This window comes from Martes martes (assembly GCF_963455335.1).
Source record: "Martes martes genome assembly, chromosome: 11".
In the NCBI taxonomy this organism is placed as follows: domain Eukaryota; kingdom Metazoa; phylum Chordata; class Mammalia; order Carnivora; family Mustelidae; genus Martes; species Martes martes.
In genome coordinates, this window is record NC_137899.1 from 100,620,992 (window position 1) to 100,643,326 (window position 22,335).

The 22,335-nt window shown below is 40.2% G+C and overlaps 1 protein-coding gene across 1 annotated transcript in view; it reads left to right on the top strand.

The window, feature by feature from the left end:
* CNTNAP2 (contactin associated protein 2) overlaps positions 1 to 22,335 on the top strand; it is a gene marked incomplete at both ends in the record, with an annotated part of 1,866,690 nt that overhangs the window by 1,510,990 nt on the left and 333,365 nt on the right. The window contains 1 exon segment of the mRNA XM_080819035.1: positions 14,566 to 14,722. Coding sequence (XP_080675161.1) covers positions 14,566 to 14,722 — 157 coding nt within the window.

The following is a 22,335-nucleotide window of genomic DNA, read 5'->3' on the forward strand; positions in this document are numbered from 1 at the left end:
TGACAGCATGAAGTGAAACTTACAATTAGAAATTTTATAAGACATTTGTAAATAATCTCTGAGTCACAGAAGAATTAATAATCAAGATTAGATAATATATACTGCTCAATGAAAGTTACAATACCATCCAAAATATAAGAAATATTCCTAAATGATATTTTGATAGAATTGATAGCCCTGAATGCATTCATTAAAAAATAAGGCTAAAAACTATTGAGCTAAGCATCTACCTTGAAAATTAGACAAAGAACTCAAGACTACATCTAAAGAAAGTAGAACAGACAAAATAAATATAAAAGTAGGAACTGATGAACTATAAGTCAAACATACAAAAAGGATCAACAGGGGCACCAGGGTATCTCAGTCAGTTAAGTGTCCGACTCTTGATTTCAGCTCAGGTCGTGATCTTGGGGTCGTGAGATCAAGCCCTACATCGGGCTCCACGCTCCTAAATCTTAAAATATCAACAAAGTCAGTTCTTTAAAAAGATTAATAAAATCTATAAACTTCTAAGTAGACTTCAGAAGAAAGGACACTAAACAGAAACACTAAAGGGGGACATAAATACAACTCTTTACCAATATATTTAAATGTTTAGATGTAAGACAAAATCATAGAAAATACAGCACATAAATCAGTACAGCAGATATGCAAGAACAGAAATATAAATGGATATGATCTTATAACAAAGACATTAAGTTTTATTAGCCTCGGATAATTTAGGAATGATTCCAATCTTTTTTTTTTATTAATATTTTACTTATTTGTCAGAGAGAGAGCACAAGCAGGAGGAGTGGCAAGCAGAGGATGAAGCAGGCTCCCTGCTTGGCAAGGGTCCCAGTGCGGGGCTCCATCCAGAACCCTAGGATCATTGACCTGAGCTGAAGACGCTTAACCAAGTGAGCCAACCATGCATCCTGGAACAATTCCAACCTTACACAGTGCTCAAACCATTCTTTGAAGCCAGTATTAACTTGATACCAAAGCATAGTGATAATACAACATGGAGAAATGTCAGGCCAATGTCATTCATGAACATAGTAGCAAAAATCCAAAACAAATGAGCAAAGAATTCAATATATATATATAAATAGTGATTTATCTCAACAAAGTTGATTATTTTATAAGTACCATCATTGAAAAGATATCTATAAATGCAGTTTACCACGTTAACAACTAAAAGGGGGGAAACATATTATCATCTCATTCAATGCAGACAAAGCATTGAATAAAACTAAATATGATGTTAAAAAAAATTAGCAAATAGGAAATGGAAGGGGAACTTGCTTAAACAAAAAGATGAAATGTTTTTTTTAAAGGTGACAGCAAGGGGCACCTGGGTGGCTCAGTAGGTTAAAGCCTCTGCCTTCGGCTCAGGGCATGATCCCAGGGTCCTGGGATTGAGCCCCTCATCAGGCTCTCTGCTCCGTGGGGAGCCTGCTTCCCCCTCCCCCACTCTGCCTGCCTCTCTGCCTACTTATGATCTCTTGTCTGTCAAATAAATAAATAAAATCTTTAAAAAGAAAAAAATAAAATAAAGGTGACAGCAACATTGCACTTAATGGTTAAACATTAAAAGCATTTTCCATAAAATCAGTAAACATAGGGGAAACCCTCATCACCAATATAGTTTAACGTCGAGCAGTAGGTCATAACCATTAAAACAGGAAAGAAGTTAAAAAGAGACATAGACTAGAAAGGAAGAAACAAACTTAACATTATTCATAAATAAAAAGGTACGCTTGGGAAAAGTAAAAGTACCAATGGATTAATTAGTTGAACTAATAAGAGAGTTTAACAAGTTTCTGGATGTAATATCAACATAAAAAATTCAATTGTATCTCCATACAAAATAGCACAAAGTGTTAGACTATTTTATGTTTAAAAGCCTGCCATTTATGAATAAATCTAACAAATATGTGAAAGCTCTTTACCAAGAAAATTACAAAGTTTACTGAAAAATGTTTAAAAACATCTAAATGGACAGATTTATCATGATAGTAAATAGGGTAAGTGCATCTTGTAAGTTTGTAAATTTCTCACCAATTTATCTAGTGATTCAGAGTCATTCAGTTTAAAGTCCTGCCTGGAATTTCTTTTTCTTTTTCTTTTTCTTTTTGATGGAGTTGAAACTCTTTAGTGGCACAGTAAGTGAGCATTTCTGTGGTGTTCAGTGCGTTCGCAGTGTCAGACAATCACTACCTGCGTCTGCTTGCCAGCGGTTGTCATCATCCCCAAGGGGACGTCCACTAAGCAGCTGCTGCCCATTTCTCTTCCCTGGCCACTGGCAACCACCAGTCTGGGTTCCGTCCCCATGACTTGCCTCTTCTGAATACAAAGTTAAGAAAAGAAATCATATCGGATCCCCATATTATATCACTAACAAAAATTAATTCCAGGTGATTTAAAGAACTAAATGGAATGGGTAAACAGTGAGTGCCTGGCTGGCTCAGTCAGTAGAGTGTACGACTCTTGATCTCAGGCTTGTGAATGTTAGCCCCATGTTGGGTGTAGAGCTTACTTTACAAAATAAAAATAAAAATTAAAAATAAATAAATACAAATGGTAAAGCTTTAAGATCTTCATAAAAAAAGTAGACAAAAATATTTTTATTGTATCAGGGCAATAAATAATAATAATAAAGTAGATAATAATAATAATAACAATTAATAAATAAAAGCAATAAATAATAATATAAATAATAAAAAATAAAAACAATAAATAATTTAAAAGTAGACAAAAAATTTTTTATTATATCAGGGCAATAAATAAATAAGGAAATGTTAACTTCACCTAAAAAAATAAAATTAAGAATGTTTCCTCATTAAAAGCACCAAAAAAGTAAAATTTACAGGGTCTCCGAGTGGCTCAGTCAGTTAAGCATCCAACTCTTGATTTCAGCTCAGGTCATGATATCAGGGTCGTGAGACTGAGCCCTACCTCGGGCTCCATGGTCAATGTGGAGTCTGCTTGACTCTCTCCCTCTCCTTCTGTCCCTGCTTGCACTCTCTCTAAAATAAATAAAATAAATAAAATCTTTAAAAGAAAAAGTAAAATTTACATTATTACAATTATTAAGAAATTATCTTCCTAGCATTTTCTACAAGTCAATAAAACACACAAAAAAAATCCAATAAGAAAATGGGCAAAAAATATGAACAGATTTTTTTAAAGAAGGAAAGCTAAATGAATAAACTTGGAAAGGCAAACAATCTTAGACGTAATCAGTGAAGTATAACTAAAACCAAAAAAATGTACTCTTTGTCACTCACCACTTGTCACAAGTTAACAGCATAATACCAAGGATTGTCAAGGATTTTAAAGTTTTATGTACTGCTGGTAGGATTCTGCATTCATGCAAGGGCTTTGGATGAACAATTTCAAACTGCACAAACCGTATGACCTAACAATGGCACAATAGGATCATTCTCAAAACTCTTAGGCATTTTCACAAAGCATGTTGAAATAGCAAAAAACTAGATACAGCCCAGTGTTGATTAATATTAGAATTAATAAAGTGTGATATATTCAAAGAGCCTGTACCATAATAACAATGATAGTAAACTAAGCACAAGTCTATTTTTATTATTCTTTATACCTATGTAAAAAGGTATTAAACTTTGTGTTTATATGACTTGTATTTTTGTGTGTAAAATATTTTAACATCCAAAATTTTATTTATTATTTATTTGGGAGAGAGAGTGTGTGTGTGCATGCGCACGTGAATAGGGGTGGAGGGTGCAGAAGGAGAAGAAGAGAGAGAGAATCCTCAAGCAGACTCCCCACTGAGCACAGGCCCAACACCGGGCTCGACCCCAGGACCCGAGATCGTGACCTGAGCTGAAATCAAGAGTCAGACTCTTAACCGACTGAGCCACCCAAGCAGCCTTTAACATCTAAAAAGTTTTTAACTAGACTCCACATTACTTAAAAACTAAAGTGCAAACTAAAGTACTTTCACTAAAAACGTGAAAGTACCCAAAACCATTTCTCCAACCATAAATTCTGCTTTGCTACACTGCTCCCAGCAGCCTGATTACCCCATAGTTCCAGAAAAGATGTCAGATGTTTTCTGGCCTCATACCTTGGCACAGCCATTCAGGAGATGCTGAAATGCTCCATACTTCCTCCTGGTTTCCTGGCTCCATCAAAGCTGCTCTCAGATCTGCCTCCTTAGGGAGACCCTCCAGTCCCTTGATCCTTGGTAATTGTTTCTTTCTCCAAAATCCTACAAGACCCATTGCCTGAACCTAGAGGACCCATTGCCTGCTCCTATGACATCCTGTGTGTATTTTTTCCATCTAGTTATGTGTATGCCCTATTAGATATCAAGGCATAAAACTTTCATAATTGTAAATTATTGAACATGGTCTTTCCGCTAACTCAGGAGCTTCAACTGGGAATTGGGTTTTCACCCCCATTCCCCAAATTGCCTCCCCAGCACTGAAAAGGTGATTCTTGATTATGTAGCCATTTCAGTTGCAAAGCACTATTTTGCTACTAATTTTAAAAGTTACAGTTGTTTAAATTAACTTGTTAAAGTTACAGTTGTCCTTTAAATACGAAATGTGCTGAAATGCATCTATTATCATTGGATGAAAGTCAAGGCACAAGATACCGAATATTTCAGTATAAATGATGGGCCTGGGGTAAGACATGTTTTAACAAACAAATAAAGTGTTTAACGAAAAATGAAATAAAGGGAATAACCAGTACTCAATCCAGTCCCTGATATCCAGTTTAATTCCCTCTAAATTCATTCTATAATGAGGAAAAGAAATATTTAAAGTAGTTGGTCAGGGCTTTTCTGGTGGAAAAGACTAGAAAAGCATATTATTAAATCCACATGCAATAGCATGTGGTTGCACTGATCACTTTGGTATTACTAGTCCCACTTGTTCCTGGGGCCGTAGTACGAAGGAATTAGCCAGGGTAACTAAGGGGGTCCATAAATGCCATGTCCTCTGTGGAAGGTGGGCCCAAGTTAACATAGAGTGCGTTGGTCTATTCTGTTCTCTTTAATACTGCTCAGAATAACGAACTCCCGTCGGATCTGTCACTTCAATTCCGTTCAAATTAATAAAATCTAATTCATTTGAATAGGATTCAAAGTGATTTGATTCAGTTCAATCAAATGCCGCTCAGTGGAATCAGTCCTTGATTGAAATCTATTAAATTCAGTTCAATAAAATAAATTTAAATATTATGCAGTAAAATTAATTTTTAATTAACTAACATTTCAGTTTGGGTCCGTTTTGATCTGAACTTCAATTCTCCACTTCTAAATTTGGTCCCCATTCAAATTCATAAAATATAGTAGAATCCAACATAATCCTAAAAGATGCACCAGGAGGCTAATCAACGGTATTCATGTCTGTTCATCCCTAATCAAATGAGTTTAGTGACATTCATCACAAAGAGAGAAATGCTCACCTTTCACTACCATATTGAATGTTTATATTATAACTTCAAAATTACGAGTTTTCCCAACTTCACAACACTGTCGGTAATGTGAACTCTGTAAGACTTTTTTGGATTCATTCTTTGTTTGGTCTTTCTATTAACATAGAATCAGCTGGCTAGGAAACAAAAGAAAATGTTATTATCAGGTTTAATAAGCTGATTTCACAAAATTTATAGGCAGCTTGAAGTGATAGGCCTTTGTTATCTGTAAAATGCCAAGATACAGGATGTTTCCTTTTATTTTTAAAGCTCTTAATCTAAAGAGTAAAATACAGGCATTTGGAATCAGAACCACAGTTATGAAATTTGAAAAAAAGAAAGGTTACAATGACTATTCTGAAAAAAAAAAATGGGAATTTTAAATGGAGGTGTTGCTGTAGTAAACCTCACTGTCACCTTTTCATATCTTACCTGGAAAGTGAAGTCCTAGCTCAGTATTCCAGTGGGACTGGGGCACCAGCCTCTCAGTAGTCTGTGACCTAAACCCATGCTGTCATTGCCTCAGGTCAGGATATGGCAGATCTGTCTGACGATAAGAATCATCAGGGCCTTAGTGACTGAGTCCCCGGATCTCCCTCTGAGATTGCTATTCTGTAGATATTATTTTGTAGGCCAGGGAATCTAGAGTGTTGATAAGAACCTCAGGTGGAAACTCTCTCAGGTAAATTGGAAACCCTTCTCTCTACTTAATATCCTGCTAGAGGGAAAAAATACAAAAGCAATCCCTCCACGACTTCACCCCCCACCCCTCATCTTTCTAGAAGAATCCTGAGACTTCCACGGTCCAGTTCTTAGAAGTGATTGCATGGGGACAAACTCTACATGGTGAAGAAGGGGGGCTGCCTGTGTTTAAGGCAGAGGACTCTAGGACTGGCGGCCTGTGCCTGGGGGCAAGGGAGCTGTGAGACCGGGCATTAGCTGGGATGGTTCACATCTCATACTGACAGAAAAGGGGAATGTGGCCTGCTTCATCTTCCAAATTATTGCTAACAAATTCTCTGGAGGGCTCTATAGTAGCTACAGCACCTCCAGATATTCTCTTTGCACCAGCAGCCCAGGACTTACTGTGAGGTTTTACCTTCCTTCTTCTCTAGGTTATTTGTCTGGCAAGGAACGTTCTCACAGGTAATGGGTGCTTTGTGCCTAAGGTCTAGAATTACCCCAACTAAAGATGGCTCCTATCCTCACTGTGTGTGCCTTGCCACGGAGTGCCGTCATCAGACCGCAGCGGTCAGCTGAAATTGGTGTCGTGGAGGGGCAAAGATTCAGTAGTGCTTTGGTGAAGACAGGACAGGGGAGGAAATGGGAGACTTCCCAGAGCAAGAGGCACTTCTGTAGAAAGCAGGGCCAGCTGGCACTGCAGGGGCTTCAACAGCCAGGTTGCTGCCTGGTGCGGGAGGACGGGGACCCGTGAGGGAGCTGCCCGCAGGGGACACCAAGCAGAGCTCTGAAAGGCAGGTTTCTGCTGCAGTTTGTACCTGTTGTTTGCCCTGCTAAACAGCCCCCCCGCCGTGAGTCTCCAACAGAACACGTAGGTAAATAGATAGTAGTAGACAAAATAAAACTAGGTTTCATCAAGCTGAAAATACGCTTTTATGTTTTCATTTTGGAGATTGTAAACCTTGTGGTAATGTTTTTAATACCCTCTAGAAGTGGATGAGGTGCCAGTGTCCCAGGGACCATACGGGCGGGGTCTCCTCTGGGAGTGTGCCATGATAACAGAATTTAAGCAGGTATCAGGGTTCTTTGTGTAGCCCAGAAGTACTAAAGAGCACATCTCAAAAATCACACATTTTCATCCAAAGGTCCCCATGCACCTGTCCTAGGGTCTCTCTCAACTTGTTAGCGGGGGAAAGTAGAGAGTCTCTTGGTTTCTTCAAGTCCTGAGAAGCAGGTGGCCTCTTTCCCTTCCTCCTCCGCCCCTTGTCCTGCAAACAACAGTCAACCCTTCAGCATAAGGAAGCTTGAGCTTGAGCGCAGACAGTGCAGTAATTGTACGGAATTCAATCGCTAATCCGGTTGTTTTAATACAACGCGCCTTACTTTGATACTTTAGCTGCTAGTTAACTTCAAATACAGTTTACTAACCTTGTCCCAGTGGCTACGCCCACTGAGTGTAGTTAGCAGAGATCTTCATATTTTGAGGTTACAGAAGTTCTTAAACCCGTGGCCCTGGATAATTAAATTATTTCTCTTCTAACCACTTCTTATTCTTGTCTTTTGAAAGTCTTTCCATTTTTATCACCTTTAACTGCTTTTCCCCAGAGCCAATTAACAGGTAAATAATGATTTGTAAGGCAAAGTGTAGTACTTCATTAGCATAGCACTGGAATAAGGCAATTCTTTGTTCAATGCAAATCGAACCATTTCCTTGCTGAATACAAAATATGTGCCAAATTAATAATTTATTTTAGTTACAGTGATTTGATTCAACCAAAATGTGCCAATGCCAATAACAAAGGGTACAATTTGCTTTCTTCCCAGCATATGGGTTTCTCACTGGCATGCTTCTTCTGTTCATGGCAGAACATTTTGTACTGTGCTTACTTATTTTCCTTGGAGGGGAAAAAAATAGCTTCGATCTGGTGTCACCTTAACTGGAAACAGTAGCCATATAAGGTTTTACGTGACTCCAGTCAAAGGTGAGAGATGGGGAAGAACTGGGAAATTGGGCCATTCTTACCTGCTCACTAGCCTGTTGCCTCCTGCACTGAAAAAGGGAAACATCAGTGCACATCATCCTGCTGGATCCCACCCTGGTATCTAATAAGAGTCTCTCCCTATAGGAACTGAGGGTCCTGCCAAGTAAGATTAGCTCAGAGCCTAGATCCCACAGAGTTCAGGCCTCCTGCTGGAATAACCACTGCCCAAACAACATGACAATGAAACTTCCTCTCTTTTGGGGGATGGAGGGGTTCTTCCTATCCCCACAGGTGCTGTTAGGAATCCATGGACTCTCTGGTCCATTTCCCCTACCACACATTTCTCAGACTCTCATGCTAAAGGAGAGACTGAAAATTACCTTGCTCCTTTCACTGACATTGTTCTGATTTTTATAAAGAATACTGAACCGCATTCAACTTCTCTCACTCGTGCAATTTACCATCACCGTCTATAATGGAAATATAACAGTGTTAAGTTGTTTCTAATGGTTGCTGGAAGACATAAATTGAAACTGAGCTGAAGTTTTAGATGTAGACTCTTCCGAGGGCTATTTGAATAACAAGTAGGGCAAGGGAGCTTCCTGCTAGACAGCCCATTAACCCCAGTCCCACAGATGTCTGCTTTGTTTCGTCCCCTCTACCGGATGTGTTGGTATCTCCTAGTTTCCAAAATAATGATAGTAACCAAAATTTCCTTTGAGGGAAAGAACTTAGCATTAGGTCACCTTGAAGAGATGCAGTGTGATAAATAGATGTGATAGCCAGTCTAGGTCACGTTTCTATGTTTTTGGGGTCAAGTTGTGGTCTGGAAGGCCCCAGGTATATTTGCAAGGTCAGCATGGTACTGCCCACCTTTGCCCTCTCCCTGTAACATGGCCTAGAGATGGAATCAACAGAGACCTTATTCAGGTTACTGGCCGGCTGACCTGACTCAGGTTTTATAGTTTCCTTAAATAGAATTTTTCAAGCCTTATTTTTTTAAAGTTTTGACTGCATCAAAAGAGAATAGTTTGTTAATGGTCATGGTTCCAACACTAGCAAACATCGGTGTGGATGCTTTTACTCTCTACCCTGATGGGAAGAGAAGGAAGAAGCAAGCACACAAACAAAAACACCTTGAATTCAGAAAGCAAACACAGCTGTCTATTCTGGGACGTGGCCCACATAGGCAAGAGATAGGGTTTCTGAGTGGACCCTTATCTCAAAGACCTGGCCTCTTCCTCCCTTCAGAACAGGGTACTGAAATCTCCCTTTCTGCTGTCCACCAGATAAAGTCAAATATATTTTTAAAAATTCTTGTGCTATAAATTATCTAGCAAAGGGAAAAAAATAATAACTTTTCCTAATTAAGTCAGCACATGTGGAAAACCTAGAAATATGTATGAAGTAGGAGACTGTCTAATTCTTCTCTAAGTTTGGAGTGTTTGCTCATTTACTACATCAAGCCTGAACCTCGCAGAAGAGTTTCATGACTTTAAATTGCCCACCGGAAAAACAATCCTATTTACAATTGCACCAAAACATATAATAAATATCTAGCAATTAAACTAACCAAAGAGTGGGTTCCTGGGTGGCTTAGTGGGTTAAGCCTCTGCCTTTGGCTCAGATCATGACTCAAGGTCCTGGGATCAAGCCCTGCATTGGGCTCTCTGCTCAGCTGGGAGCCTGCCCCCCCCCACTCTCTCTCTGCCTGCCTCTCTGTCTACTTGTGATCTCTGTCAAATAAATAAATAAAATCTTTAAAAAAATAAAAAAACTAACCGGAGAGGTGAAAGACTTATACTCTGAAAACTATAAGATATTAATAAAAGAAATTGAAGACAACCCAAACAAATGCTCAGGGATTAGAAGAATTAATGTTCGTACTACCCAAAGCCATCTATAGATTCAATCCAATTTCTGTCAAAAAACCGGTAGCATTTTTCACACAACTACATCAAATAATCCTATAATTTGTATGGAACCACAAAAGACCCCAAATAGCCAAAACGATCTTGAGAAAGAAGAACAAAACTGGAGGTATCACAATCCCAAATTTTAAGATATATTACAAACCTGTAGTAATCAAAACAGTGTGATACTGGCACACACATGCACACATACACGCACACACATATACCCCAAAGACACATAGATCAGTGGAGCCCAGAAATAAACCCACCCTTATGTGGTCAGTGAATCAACACAAAGAAGGCAAAAATATACAATGGGGAATGTTGTGCCCCAGTAATGGGTCCGTGATTAAAGGAGCGAGACTGATACAAAGCGAAGATCAAGCTAAGCTTTATTTCCGCAAAGCATCAAGAATCCAACTGACTGGCCAGGGCCACACCTCTTACAGAGAGGGCGACCCCGCTCTCCTTTATGGACTAGCTTTTAAGGGCAAAGGCCATGCGGTTGGGCCTGGCCACGCACAGGTGGCCAATGAAATTGTAACACACAGAGAAAGCTGCACAGTGATGCTAGGTGACCAATTGAATTACAATTTACCCTATAGTAGACATTTGACCCAGCCTATCACCTTGGTTAGGATTGGCGCCCAAAAGGCTCCCAAAGGGCGGGGCCCATACTCCTTGGTAGCTAGGGAGACAGTATTCAACCCCCCACTGGTCGGATGTCTCCATCTGGCCTGACCCATCCTTGTATCTGTGCTTTGTTACCTGAGGCTGGTTTCCAGGACTTGTTTTTAAGTAAATTCCCTGGGGGAAGGGGAGCAGGGACAGTTTAAGGGTTAAACAACAATGGGATGGAAGCCTCTGGTTAAATAGGTCCTTACAGGGAAAATACAGTCTCTTCAATAAAATTTGTTGGGAAAACTGGACAGCTACATGCAAAGAATGAAACTGGATTACATTCTTACTTCATACATAAAAATAAATTCAAAATGAATTAGAGACCTAAATGTAAGACATGAACCCTTAAAACTACTAATAGAAAACATAGCCAGTCACCTCTTAGACATCAGCCTTAGTGACATATTTGTGGATATGTCTCTTCAGGCAAGGGAAATAAAAGCAAAAATAAACTACACCAAGATTAAAAAAAAAAGCTTTTGCACAGCAAAGGAAACCATCAAGAAAATGAAAAGACAATCTACTGACTGGGAGAAAATATTTTCCAATGATATATCCAATAAGGGGTTAATATCCAAAATATATAAAGAATTTATACAACTGAACATCCAAAAAACCCCCGATAATCTGATTAAAAATGGGCAGAGGATGTGAATAAGACATTTTTCTGAAGAAGACATCCAGATGGCCAACAAACACATGAGAAGAAACTCAACATCACTCATCATCATGGAAATGCAAATCAAAACTGCAGGGAGATACTACCTTATGCCAGTCAAATGACTATTGTCTATAAGACAAAAGCAACAAGTGTTGGCAAAGATGTAGAGGAAAGGAAACCCTCATATACTATTAGTGGGAACGTAAAGTAGTGTAACCACTGTGGAAAACAGTATGGAGTTTCCTTAAAAATTAAACATGGAACTACCTACAACCCAGCAATTCCACTACGGAGTATTTATACAAAGAAAGCAAAAACACTAGCTTGAAAAGATATATGCACCCCTGTGTTTATTGCAGTATTATTTATAATAGCTAAGATATGGAAGCAACCCTGGTGTCCATTGACTGATGAATGGATAAAGAAGGTGGGGTGTGTGTGTGTGTATGTGTGTGTGTAATAGGATATTACTTGGCCATAAAATAATGCAGTCTTGTCATTTACATCAATATGGATAGACCTAAAGGGTCTTATGCTAAATGAAATAAGTCAAAGACCGACAAATACCATGTGATTTCACTTACGTGTGGAATCTAAAAAGCAAAACGAATGAACAAACAAAAAGCCAGAGTCATAAAAACAAAGAACAGACTGATGGTTGGCCAGAAGGAAAGAGGGTGGGTGATGGGTGAAACAGATGAAGGGAGTTGAGAGTTACACACTTCCAGTTATAAAATAAATAACTCACAAAGATGAAAAGTACAGCAGTGGGAATACAGTTAATAATATTGTAGTAACATTGTATGGTGACAGATGGGGACTGCCCTTACCATGATGAGCATTGAGTAATGTATAGAATGTTGAATTACTATGTTGTACACCTGAAACTAATATAACATCATATGTCAACTATACTTCAGTAATAAAAATAAATAAACTGTCTACCTTTAAAAAAAAATGATTGGTGTATCTAAGACAGTTCTACAGCAATCTTCATGCAATTCCAGTGTGGCTCTTGCCTCATTTTTATTTCTGAGCACTTGTACATACAGACACTGGCAGAAGTGTCTACCTAGCATCCCCAAATGGTGGGTGAGTTCTCCTAATGAAATTCTAGTCATACACCTGAAGACTTTAATTGACTGGCCTTCTTGGCTTCCTGGCTGGCACCACCCCCAATAGATTCCATTCCCTCCCAGCTTCCTGCAAGAGAAGCTGTTCCTAGGACCTCCCTTCCTCCTCCTCCATTCCCTCCCCCGCCTGCCACTGCCTGGCTTCATCTTGCCATCATTCATCTGAAACTCCTTCCAACAAAGTCTCCTGTGACCTTGCAGCTGTCAAATTAAAAGAAAAAGTTAAGATTCTCATCTTCATGGGTTTCACTATGAAATAATCTTGCAATTCTGAACACTCTGTCTTCTGGAAGTACTTTGCTTATTTTCCCTCCACCCTTTCTGACTGCTCCCTCTACTGGGTCCATGATGGCCGTCTGCTTCTCTTTTTCTTCTCCAAATGTTCCTGTAATCCAGCAGATTCCAGTGGCGTCTCTCCTGCAACCAGTATTGTCTCTTTTACACTCATGGTTCCTAAAATATGATTTTCAGCCCAAATGATGTTCCTAAGATCCAGCCTTCTACAGCCAGTTGCCCAGTTTATGTATTGAATTCATCATCCTTTCTTCAACATTCCCCAAAGTTCTTATCTTCCTACCTAACCTCTTTTCTGCCTTGGCGAAACACATCAGCCAAGCCAGAAGTCGGGAGATTACTTCCTACCCTCCCTCCCACCCTAATTCCAAAATCCTACACCAGTTATATCTCATTAAGCTCTTTCTAATTTATCTTCCTCTCCATTTCTGCTCTGTTTTATTATTTCTTTCTGTGTTAACATAGGAGCATTACATCTGGCCTCCCTGACTTCATCCCCCAGAAATCTTTCATCTTACTGTGTAGATCTTTAAAATATAAATTTGATAATTGCCTGCGTTAAATCCTTTAATTGGCTCACATTACTTACAGGATGAAGTCCAGTCTCTTTGTGTTGGGAGGAAGTAAACACTGACAAGAATAAACCAATGTGAAGTAATTTCTTATTTGAACAAAGATTTTTTGTGTGTGAGGCGCTCATCTACTATTACTACTACCCCTGCTACCCTTTCAAACACTTCTTCAGCCCTATTTTACTTCAGCCCTATTATTATATTTGAAATATTGATTGAATTTCAAACATACTTCTTCAGCCCTATTTTATTTTACTGTGTTCTACCTATACACTCCTACATATGTTTTCCATTTAGAACTTTCTCTCTCTGACTTTTGCATTCTGCTGCCTCTGCCCTCAGCATTTACCTCTCTTACATCCTTATTCACCTGGGTAATGCCCATTCAGCCTTCAACACATAGCTCAAATATCTTATGTCTTCTACGGAACCTTCCTTCATGACCTCCTTTCCCTCACTCAGGCTCCTGTGTGTCATAAATCTTATTAAGTTCAATCTGTATCATTTTCTTCCATCAATTCTGCTGAGTTTCTTATCATGTTTAACACACAATGGAAACTCAAGCGATGTTTGATGATCGGATGAATGAGCAAATACTTGAGTGAATATTAGGCCAAATAATAAAGGTGCATGTATTGTATAAGAGCATTGTATGATGTCTTATGAGATATAGCGTCGAATTTCTGGCTTGGGAACAGATCTGCAGTGTGATTGAGAGAATCCCTTCTGCTTTCTAAACCTCAGTTTCCTTACCTATAAAATAAGGGGATCAGACTGAGATACAATGAAGGTCATTTGACTCAGATAGTTTATGATCCCCTTGACTATTGCTTCCCAGAAAAGCACAACTAGTCATGAACTTAGCTGTAATTTACAGAGTCAGTGCCCCATCTACATGCCTTCATCATGGTTGTCCCCATCTGGCCAGCCTCTCTTCTGAGTAGACCCCTAAGTTACTGAAGCTTGAATGTCCAAGCTTCTTCCAGGGAAAGAGGTACCTATCCTGGTGGGAAAACGTAGGCTTACCATTCCCTGTTGTATTTTTGTATTAAATATTCCTTTGATTGAAATACATTTACTTGTGAGAGGGTAAAGTGATGTTCAGCCTATCAGGGCTCAACACTGCCTCTGGGGACGGAGGTGTACAGTTGACATCAGCGTGGTCAAGCCTAGTCCACTTCATGGCGTCTTTCCCCTTTCTCGTAGATGGCAGCCCTTATACCTGGTGGGTTGGCAAAGCCAATGAGAAGCATTACTACTGGGGCGGCTCCGGACCTGGCATTCAGAAGTGCGCCTGCGGCATCGAGCGGAACTGCACAGACCCCAGATACTACTGTAACTGTGACGCGGATTACAAGCAGTGGTAAGTACAAGCTCCCCTCCCAGTGTGCCTTTAGGTCAGACTAATTCTGTAGCAGAGAACATTGAAAATTGCTGAAATAATAAGAGGAGGGGTTAGCGGTGTTTGGGAGCTAACCCGGGTGACAAATGTCAGAAACACACACAAAAATATAAAAGCAGAGAGAGGTCAGTGTTACAAGGGTGTGCATTTAGAAATAAGCGGACACATAATTGATGTGTTTCTGTTTTACTCAGTAGAAGAATAATGAACCATGTAGCAGAAGGTGATTTACACTATGAAATGTACTTTGTAGCAGTGGAGGGAATGACTGTGGGCAGGGAGCCCACGTGCGGGGATGGGGGCTGTCCACGGTAAACAGTCTCCTGTGAATGCTTCCACTTCCTACCCTGTTTGCTTTGAGTAGCTGCACAAGAAAAAAGGAGGGGGGAGGGGAAGGGAAAGGAAAAAGTCGTTCCTTGCTCTGTCTTCAGCAACAGTGCTCACAGATCTCCTTTTCCTTCCTGCCTTGAACTGTTTATAACTCTGATACAGATCAGTTCAAGAAAGATCTATTTCAGGTTTCTTTCATCACTTTCCTGGCTTTTGTTCTGCTTCACAGTGGATGGCTGGGTCTGTGTCAGTAATAGATAAAGATAAAATCAGCTGTCATTCAGCATGAAAAAGAGAGGCCCCAGAAGTTTTGGTGGAAGACTATAAACCTAAGTAGGGCTCTCCCCAGAAGCACACAGTGTGCACCTGCTTCTCACGTCAGAAACACGGAGGGCCTCTGTGTTCCTCCCTGCCTCTGGACAGCAGCGGAGGGCACGAATCTGGCTCTGAATTTCCTCGAGAACACACACAGTCTACTTCGGTCTGCCTGTGTTTCACACTATTTAGAAGGACAATTGACAAGTTCATTCTACCAGTTAACGGAAAACTAATTCTGAACGTAAAGTTATGTGATTTCCAGGTTGGGTGTCTACCTATTTTCCAAAAGCCTTTTTTCTTTTAGTAAGTGAAATGAATTACCAAGCCCATATACCTCGGTGTTTTGGAATCGTGCATAAACGTGCGTGCGTGCAGAAATAGCTACCATTGTTCTTTAATTATAGTTTAGTGTAAAGAGAAAATCATGATATTCTGTTTTTAATTTTATTTGTTTGAAAGATGTCTCTACACACATATTCATACACTCCACCAAGATTGGAAGTCAGAAGGGTGGAAGCCGAAGGCGCAGGGCTCTGAAGTTAACTTTTCATTCATTCATTCAGTCACTCATTAACTCAACAGATATTGATTGAATCTTATATGCTAACAACTCTTCTAGGTACGGGGGACAAAACAGTGAATGTGAAGAACAAGATCTGCCTTGATTTATGATCTTGTTGTCATTTTTTACTGGCTGTATGTCCCTAAGCAAGTTCTGTGGACTCTGATTCATTTGTTTCTTCATCGTTGACTCCTACTCCCTTCAAGAAGCTGACTTTGAGTGCATTTTCTCCAAGTAGGAGACGTGGGAGCACTGTCCCAGATGGTTCATTGTCTAGCAATGCAGTGTTCGTCCTACCACGGAGGACAGTTGAGTAGTCAGGAAAAGGAAAATCTACTGCATGCATCCAAGTGAAATTCATTTTTGTCAGACATCGTGGTCAGTGCTAGGGATACGATGGTAAATGGAACATGCACTTTGTCCTTGAAAGAGCTCAAAAGTTAGTTGGAGGACAAAGCCCACAGAAATAGCATAATACAACCAGTACTCTGAAGAAGTCGTTGCAGGATACAGCAAAAACGGTGGAAGAAAATTTAAATCTAGGAGCACCTGGGTGGCTCAGTTGGTTAAGCATCTGGCTTGGGCTCAGGTCATGATGCCAGGGTCCTGAGATTAAGCCCTGCCATGGGGCCCCCTGCTCAGTAGGTAGTCTGTTTCTCCCTCTGCCTCTCCCCTCCCTGCTGACATGCTGGCCGGCTCGCTCTCTCTCTGTCTCTCTCAAATAAATAAAAATCTTTTTAAAAAAGAAAATTTAAATCTAACTGCAGGCTTAGAGGAAAGGGTTAGTAAGATCCTCACAGGAAAAAGGATGCTTGGAAGAGAAGTAAGAATTTGCGAGGCTCACTCTTCCTTAGAAGATCGTCTTGGAGGAGAAGCGTGAGACAGCTCAGGCAGTTTGGGGAGCCATCAGTGAAGTAGATATGGAATGCAATGTGGAGAGGAGAGGAACCACAGTCACGCTCAGTTTGTGGGAGGGACAGCATTGGAGCTTCCATTCTTTTCCAAGGGTGGTGGGAGTTTGAATTTATCAGCCACAAGCCCCATGGAGGTCAGCATGGGGCAGGGGCGGGGAGACCACAACAGTCCTTGAAAGGCATCAAAGGCTGAAGGCACAGCCACAAGGGAGAAGAAAAATGTATGAGATGTTTGGGAGGTGGTATCTGCAGGACTAGATAGTTAGGCCTGTATGAGAAGAAAGGGAGGAGTCTGGGTAGATGCCCCTTTGGGCACTTGGAAATGGAACGGAAGCCAAGCCATGTGTCAGGCTAAGGAATAAAGCTCTGAGCGAGTAGATGAGGAGTTCAGCTTTGAAAGGATTAAGTTGGAGGTGCCGGCATAACATCCTGTCTAAATCCAGAGGGGCACCATTAATGGGATTACTGATAAGAAATAGAGATTTCAGAAAAATGTATTTGCATTTGAAATAACTTCCAAGAACATATCTGAATTCAGATCACAGATGAGAAGACTCATTGCCGACAGACCTATCCCTGGGGCTCACAGACACACCAGTCTCCGGAGTCCTGATTGGCTCATACCTGTTCCCGGTCTCTCAGGGTCCCCTTCTGTACCAGTAGCGGTGAAGACACCCTCACCGCTAGCCCTCACCTCTCCACTTCTGTAAAGTTTTCTAATATCCCCTAACAGAGGCACTATATTTTGAGTAAACTGAAACATATAATGAATATGGTTACAATAAATAGCTATTAAGATGATCTTCTCCATTTAAGACAAGAAAGAGAGCTTTCGGTGACGGCTTACTGGTCTTTGAGCTCACCAGCCCCTGGCAAAGGGCCTGCTCTGTGGATGTTTTAAAAATGTTTTTAAAATGGCCCGGATTTGCCTCTTTTGAGGCAGCTTTTAACCACTCTGAGACTTAGATTTGTTGTCTGTATAATAAAAATAAATCTTGATCGGCAGACAAGCATGAGAGCAAGTGGGAATATAGATTATGAAAACAGTCTGTAAATTGCGTAGTAACGGATACATAGTTCTTTGCAATTCTTCATTCTGTAATTTCCCTCCAAGTTTTAATGATTCCAAATGAATCTTTAGAAATGAAAACAGACTGTGGACAGTGAGTCCCTTCATGCCCTGGCCCAGCAGCAGACCCCAAGTCTAAGTCTACGACACCACGTGGCAGGGGTGTGGATGGGCTCTACTGGCGAGGCTCACATCAGATGTCATCAAAAGACAAGGTGTAGGTCCTCCAGCCCCATCTGACCTCAGGCAGAGATGCTGGAGCCAGACTGTTGTACTGAACACAGCAGGGGTCTGGTTCCAAGGAAACCCTTGCTCCCCTGACTTCCCAAAGGGCAAGAATGAGAGCAGTTTTGTTGGTGGAGGCAATCTTAGTGCACCAGCTGGGCTGCTCGAAGGAACGAGCTGTTCATAGGCATTGTCTGAGGTCCTCTTTTCACCCAGAACAGGGAGGGGCCACAGCCCTTCTAGGAAGCTGACTTCGGGTGCAACCTCCTGGACTAGAAGGGGGAGTGCTTCCCAGCTGGTTCACTGTCCAGGCAACTCGGAATGTGTGCTCCCAAGATCATGGGGATCCAGATCTTTTCGTCCTGCCACAGTTGAGAGCGAAGAGATTCGGGAGAAGGAAAACCTCGTGCCTAAGTCCGGGTGAAATTCACAGGTGTGAAACCACACTTGCTGTGATACGTGAAAGGACAAATGAAGGTTCTACTTCTGAAGCTCAGGCTTTCAGGCTCCGTGTCCAGCTAAGACAGTTACTCTCTCCAATAATCTTAACCTCACTCACCGTGAATCATTTGATTAAAATGGAGTGAGGCTGACATGGGGACGAAGCTCTCCCATGCCCTCTCCTGTGTGTGAGACCTACGTCAGCACAACTGGCTTCTGTAAGTTCCCATGTCGGCAAAACGTAGACAGATAACCCTTCCCAGTTCATGCAAAGATTTGGTAAAGTGCCGTCGTAAATGAATGTTTAAAATTACAGGCGGGCATGTTATTTTTACTACTTGAATGTTGAATGGAACCCTAGCAACAATTGTTAACAATTTCTTAAATTACAGTTACTTAAATGGGGGCCCAGGAAAATGTAAATTATGTTCCACAAATTATATTAGAAATGAGAAGCAGAGAGAAGACCGAGACCCAGGTTTCCAAGCTTCCAGTCCAGTGTTTTTCTGTAACATCATGATCAAGGAAGACTATTAACATTGTTTTTATCTTTTTTAACGATTTACGAATTTAATGTTTATAGCCGTCTCTAAGTTTTAAACCTAAAGTTTAAACAAGTAGACCACCTATTTTATGTTCTTCTTAAAGAAAAACAATCTAAGCATTTATTATTATTTACTAGAGTAAAATACACAAAAATGGGGCTGGGATAAATGAGACTATAGCTCAGGACACAAGCAGGCCTCCCAGCAAAGCAACAATGGCCTGTGAGAACTATAACCATCTCAATGATTGCCTGATTATCTATGCTGTGAGAAGTTTTGCACAGTTATTTCTGAGATTGAATGTAATTTAACATTTATGATTTACTATTCGCAGCGATAGTAAATATTCCCACCTATTGTGCCAGAATCCTAATTAAGTGAGCCTTGGCCTCAGCTAAGTGCCCACCACTGGGTAATTCCTGGTCTCTTGCAGCCTGACCCAATGAGCTAAATCATCACATCTGAAATTAGCAGTTCCAAAAATGGAATTACCAGTGAAGGCATGCCAGTCATTGCTTGAGTGCCCTTCTCTCATTCTACTTGTAGAATTTCTGGGTGATTGTGTCTTGGCCAAGATGAGCACATACAGAGGGAGTGATGAGCCTGGTGAAAAGCCATGAGCAAGTCTTTGTGTTAAAGTTAGTGGGCTGTTCCCACCTCCATCACAGAAAGGCCACGCACATGCCTACTTGCATGTCCCATTACACTCTCCCCGAATGGAACTGGCTTCTCTTTAAAGGTCTTTCCTTCCTGGACCAGAAATAATCCATGACCAGATCTTTATAGGCAGCAGAGAACCTCTTTAATGTTTTAAAATCAGAAACATCTGATTCAGTTAGCTTACTACCAAACAACTGTTAAGTACTTAGAATATTTTGAAAAGTAATCATTACACATTTTTTCATGGTATCTAAACAGTTTCAACTAATCTTTTTAAATAATATTTTTCCCTGAAACATGTTTATTTTTACTCAAAGTGGAATATTTATATATGCATTCTAGTTTGCCATGTTGTTCACATCATAATAGTGAATATTTAGGGATATTAATTATGTGTCAGACATTGTTTCAAGAGCTTGAATGTATCATGTCATTTAAACATGACATTGGCCCTACAATTTTTTTTTTTTTTTTTTTTTGGCCCTACAATTAAAGTATTATTTTATCTGCCCCAAAGAGGTTAAATTACTTTCCCAAGGTCACACAGGTATTAAGTGGTAGAGCTTAGATTCAAACCCTGGGCAGGCCAACTCCAAACTCATGCTTAGATAGTACAAAGCGAGGCATGTTAAGAAAAAAAATTTTTTAATGTACACACTGTATAGAGTATGGCAAAAAAGCCACCCTTTAATGGCAGTTTGGAAAGTGCTATCAAAAGTTAAACACATATTCTTTGAGCATTTTACTATATGGCATTGCCATTCTTGAACAAATACGGACAAATATAGGTACTGAATTTTCCATTTTTTGTAGTAGTCAAAACAAAAGAAACCCAAACTGAAATTTCCATCAATAGAATTTTAGATAATTATTACTGATGTTAGGTTGTTGAAGGAAAGAAGGGAGTAGACACTCAAATACTTGCATAGAAAAATGGCCAAAGTAAAAATGTAAAAAGAAAGTTGAAGAATACTCTGTATGATATGAATCTGTTGTTTTTTTTTTTTTAAATGCATATACAGCTATAACCCTTATACATGTATAGACAAGTTCTGGAAACCATATAAAATAAACCATTAATAATAGTTAACACAGTGGATGAAGGATAGGAGGGTCTTATGGAAGTCTTGTCTTTATCCCTTTCTACATCTTAATTAGCCTTTGAATATCTTGGCATGATCATAGCTAACCCATTAAATTAAAATTTTTATAAGTAGCTTATACATCTAAAATGACAGGTATCTAGGTGGCTCAGTTGGCTAAGCATCCGATTCTTGATTTTGGCTCAGGTCATGAACTCAGGGTTGTGAGATCCAGCCCTACGTCAGGCTTTACACTTGGTGGCAAGTCAACTTGGTATTCTCTCCCTCTCCCTCTGTCCCTCCCCACCCTCTTCTCTCTCAAGTAAATAAATAGATCTTTTAAAAAAATCTAAAATGAAAAAGTAAGGGCCCCCACAGACATCCTGTTACATAACAACAAATACTATTTTCCTAAGAAAGCAGATAGAAGAATAAGTTTCAACAACAGAACAGGGGCACCTGGGTGGCTCAGTGGGTTAAGGCCTCTGCCTTCGGCTCAGGTCATGATCCCGGGGTCCTGGGATCGAGCCCCACGTTGGGCTCTCTGCTCGGCGGGGAGCCTGCTTCCCTCCTCTCTCTCCGCATGTCTCTCTGCCTACTTGTGATCTCTGTCTGTCAGATAAATAAATAAAATCTTTAAAAAAAAATACTTCTTCAACAACAGAACAAAATCATCTCCATTCTTGATTCTGCTAGCCCCAATATTGGAATGAGTTTCTTAAAAAATGGGAGGAGGTCTCTCTCCCATTTAGCACAGTGACACAGAATATTCAGGCCATTAGCCTTTGAACCACATGCAGAATACTGGGTTTTTAAATTATTATTATTTTTATTAACATATAATGTCTTATTTGCCCCAGGGGTACAGCTCTGTGAATCATCAGGCTTACACATTTCACAGCACTCACCATAGCACATACCCTCCCCATATCCATAACCCAGCCACTCTATTCCTCCCCCAACCCCCCAGCAACCCTCAGTTTTTTGTGTGAGGTTAAGAGTCTCTTATGGTTCGTCTCCCTCCCAATCCCATCTTGTTTCATTTTTTCCTTCCCTACCCCCAAGCCCCCATGTTGTCTCTCAAATTCCTCATATCAGGGAGATCATATGATAATTGTTTTTCTCTGATTGACCTATTTCACTCAGTTTAATACCCTCTAGTTCCATCCATGTCATTGCAAATGGCAAGATGTTGTCTTTTTTTATGGCTGCATAGTATTCCATTGTATATATATACCACTCTTCTTTATCCGTTCATCTGTTGATGGACATCTAGGTTCTTTCCATAGTTTGACTATTGTGGACATTGCTGCTATAAACATCCGGGTGCATGTGCCCCTTCGGATCACTACATTTGTATCTTTAGGGTAAATACCCAGTAGCGCGATTGCTGGGTCATAGGGTAACTCTATTTTCAACTTTTTGAGG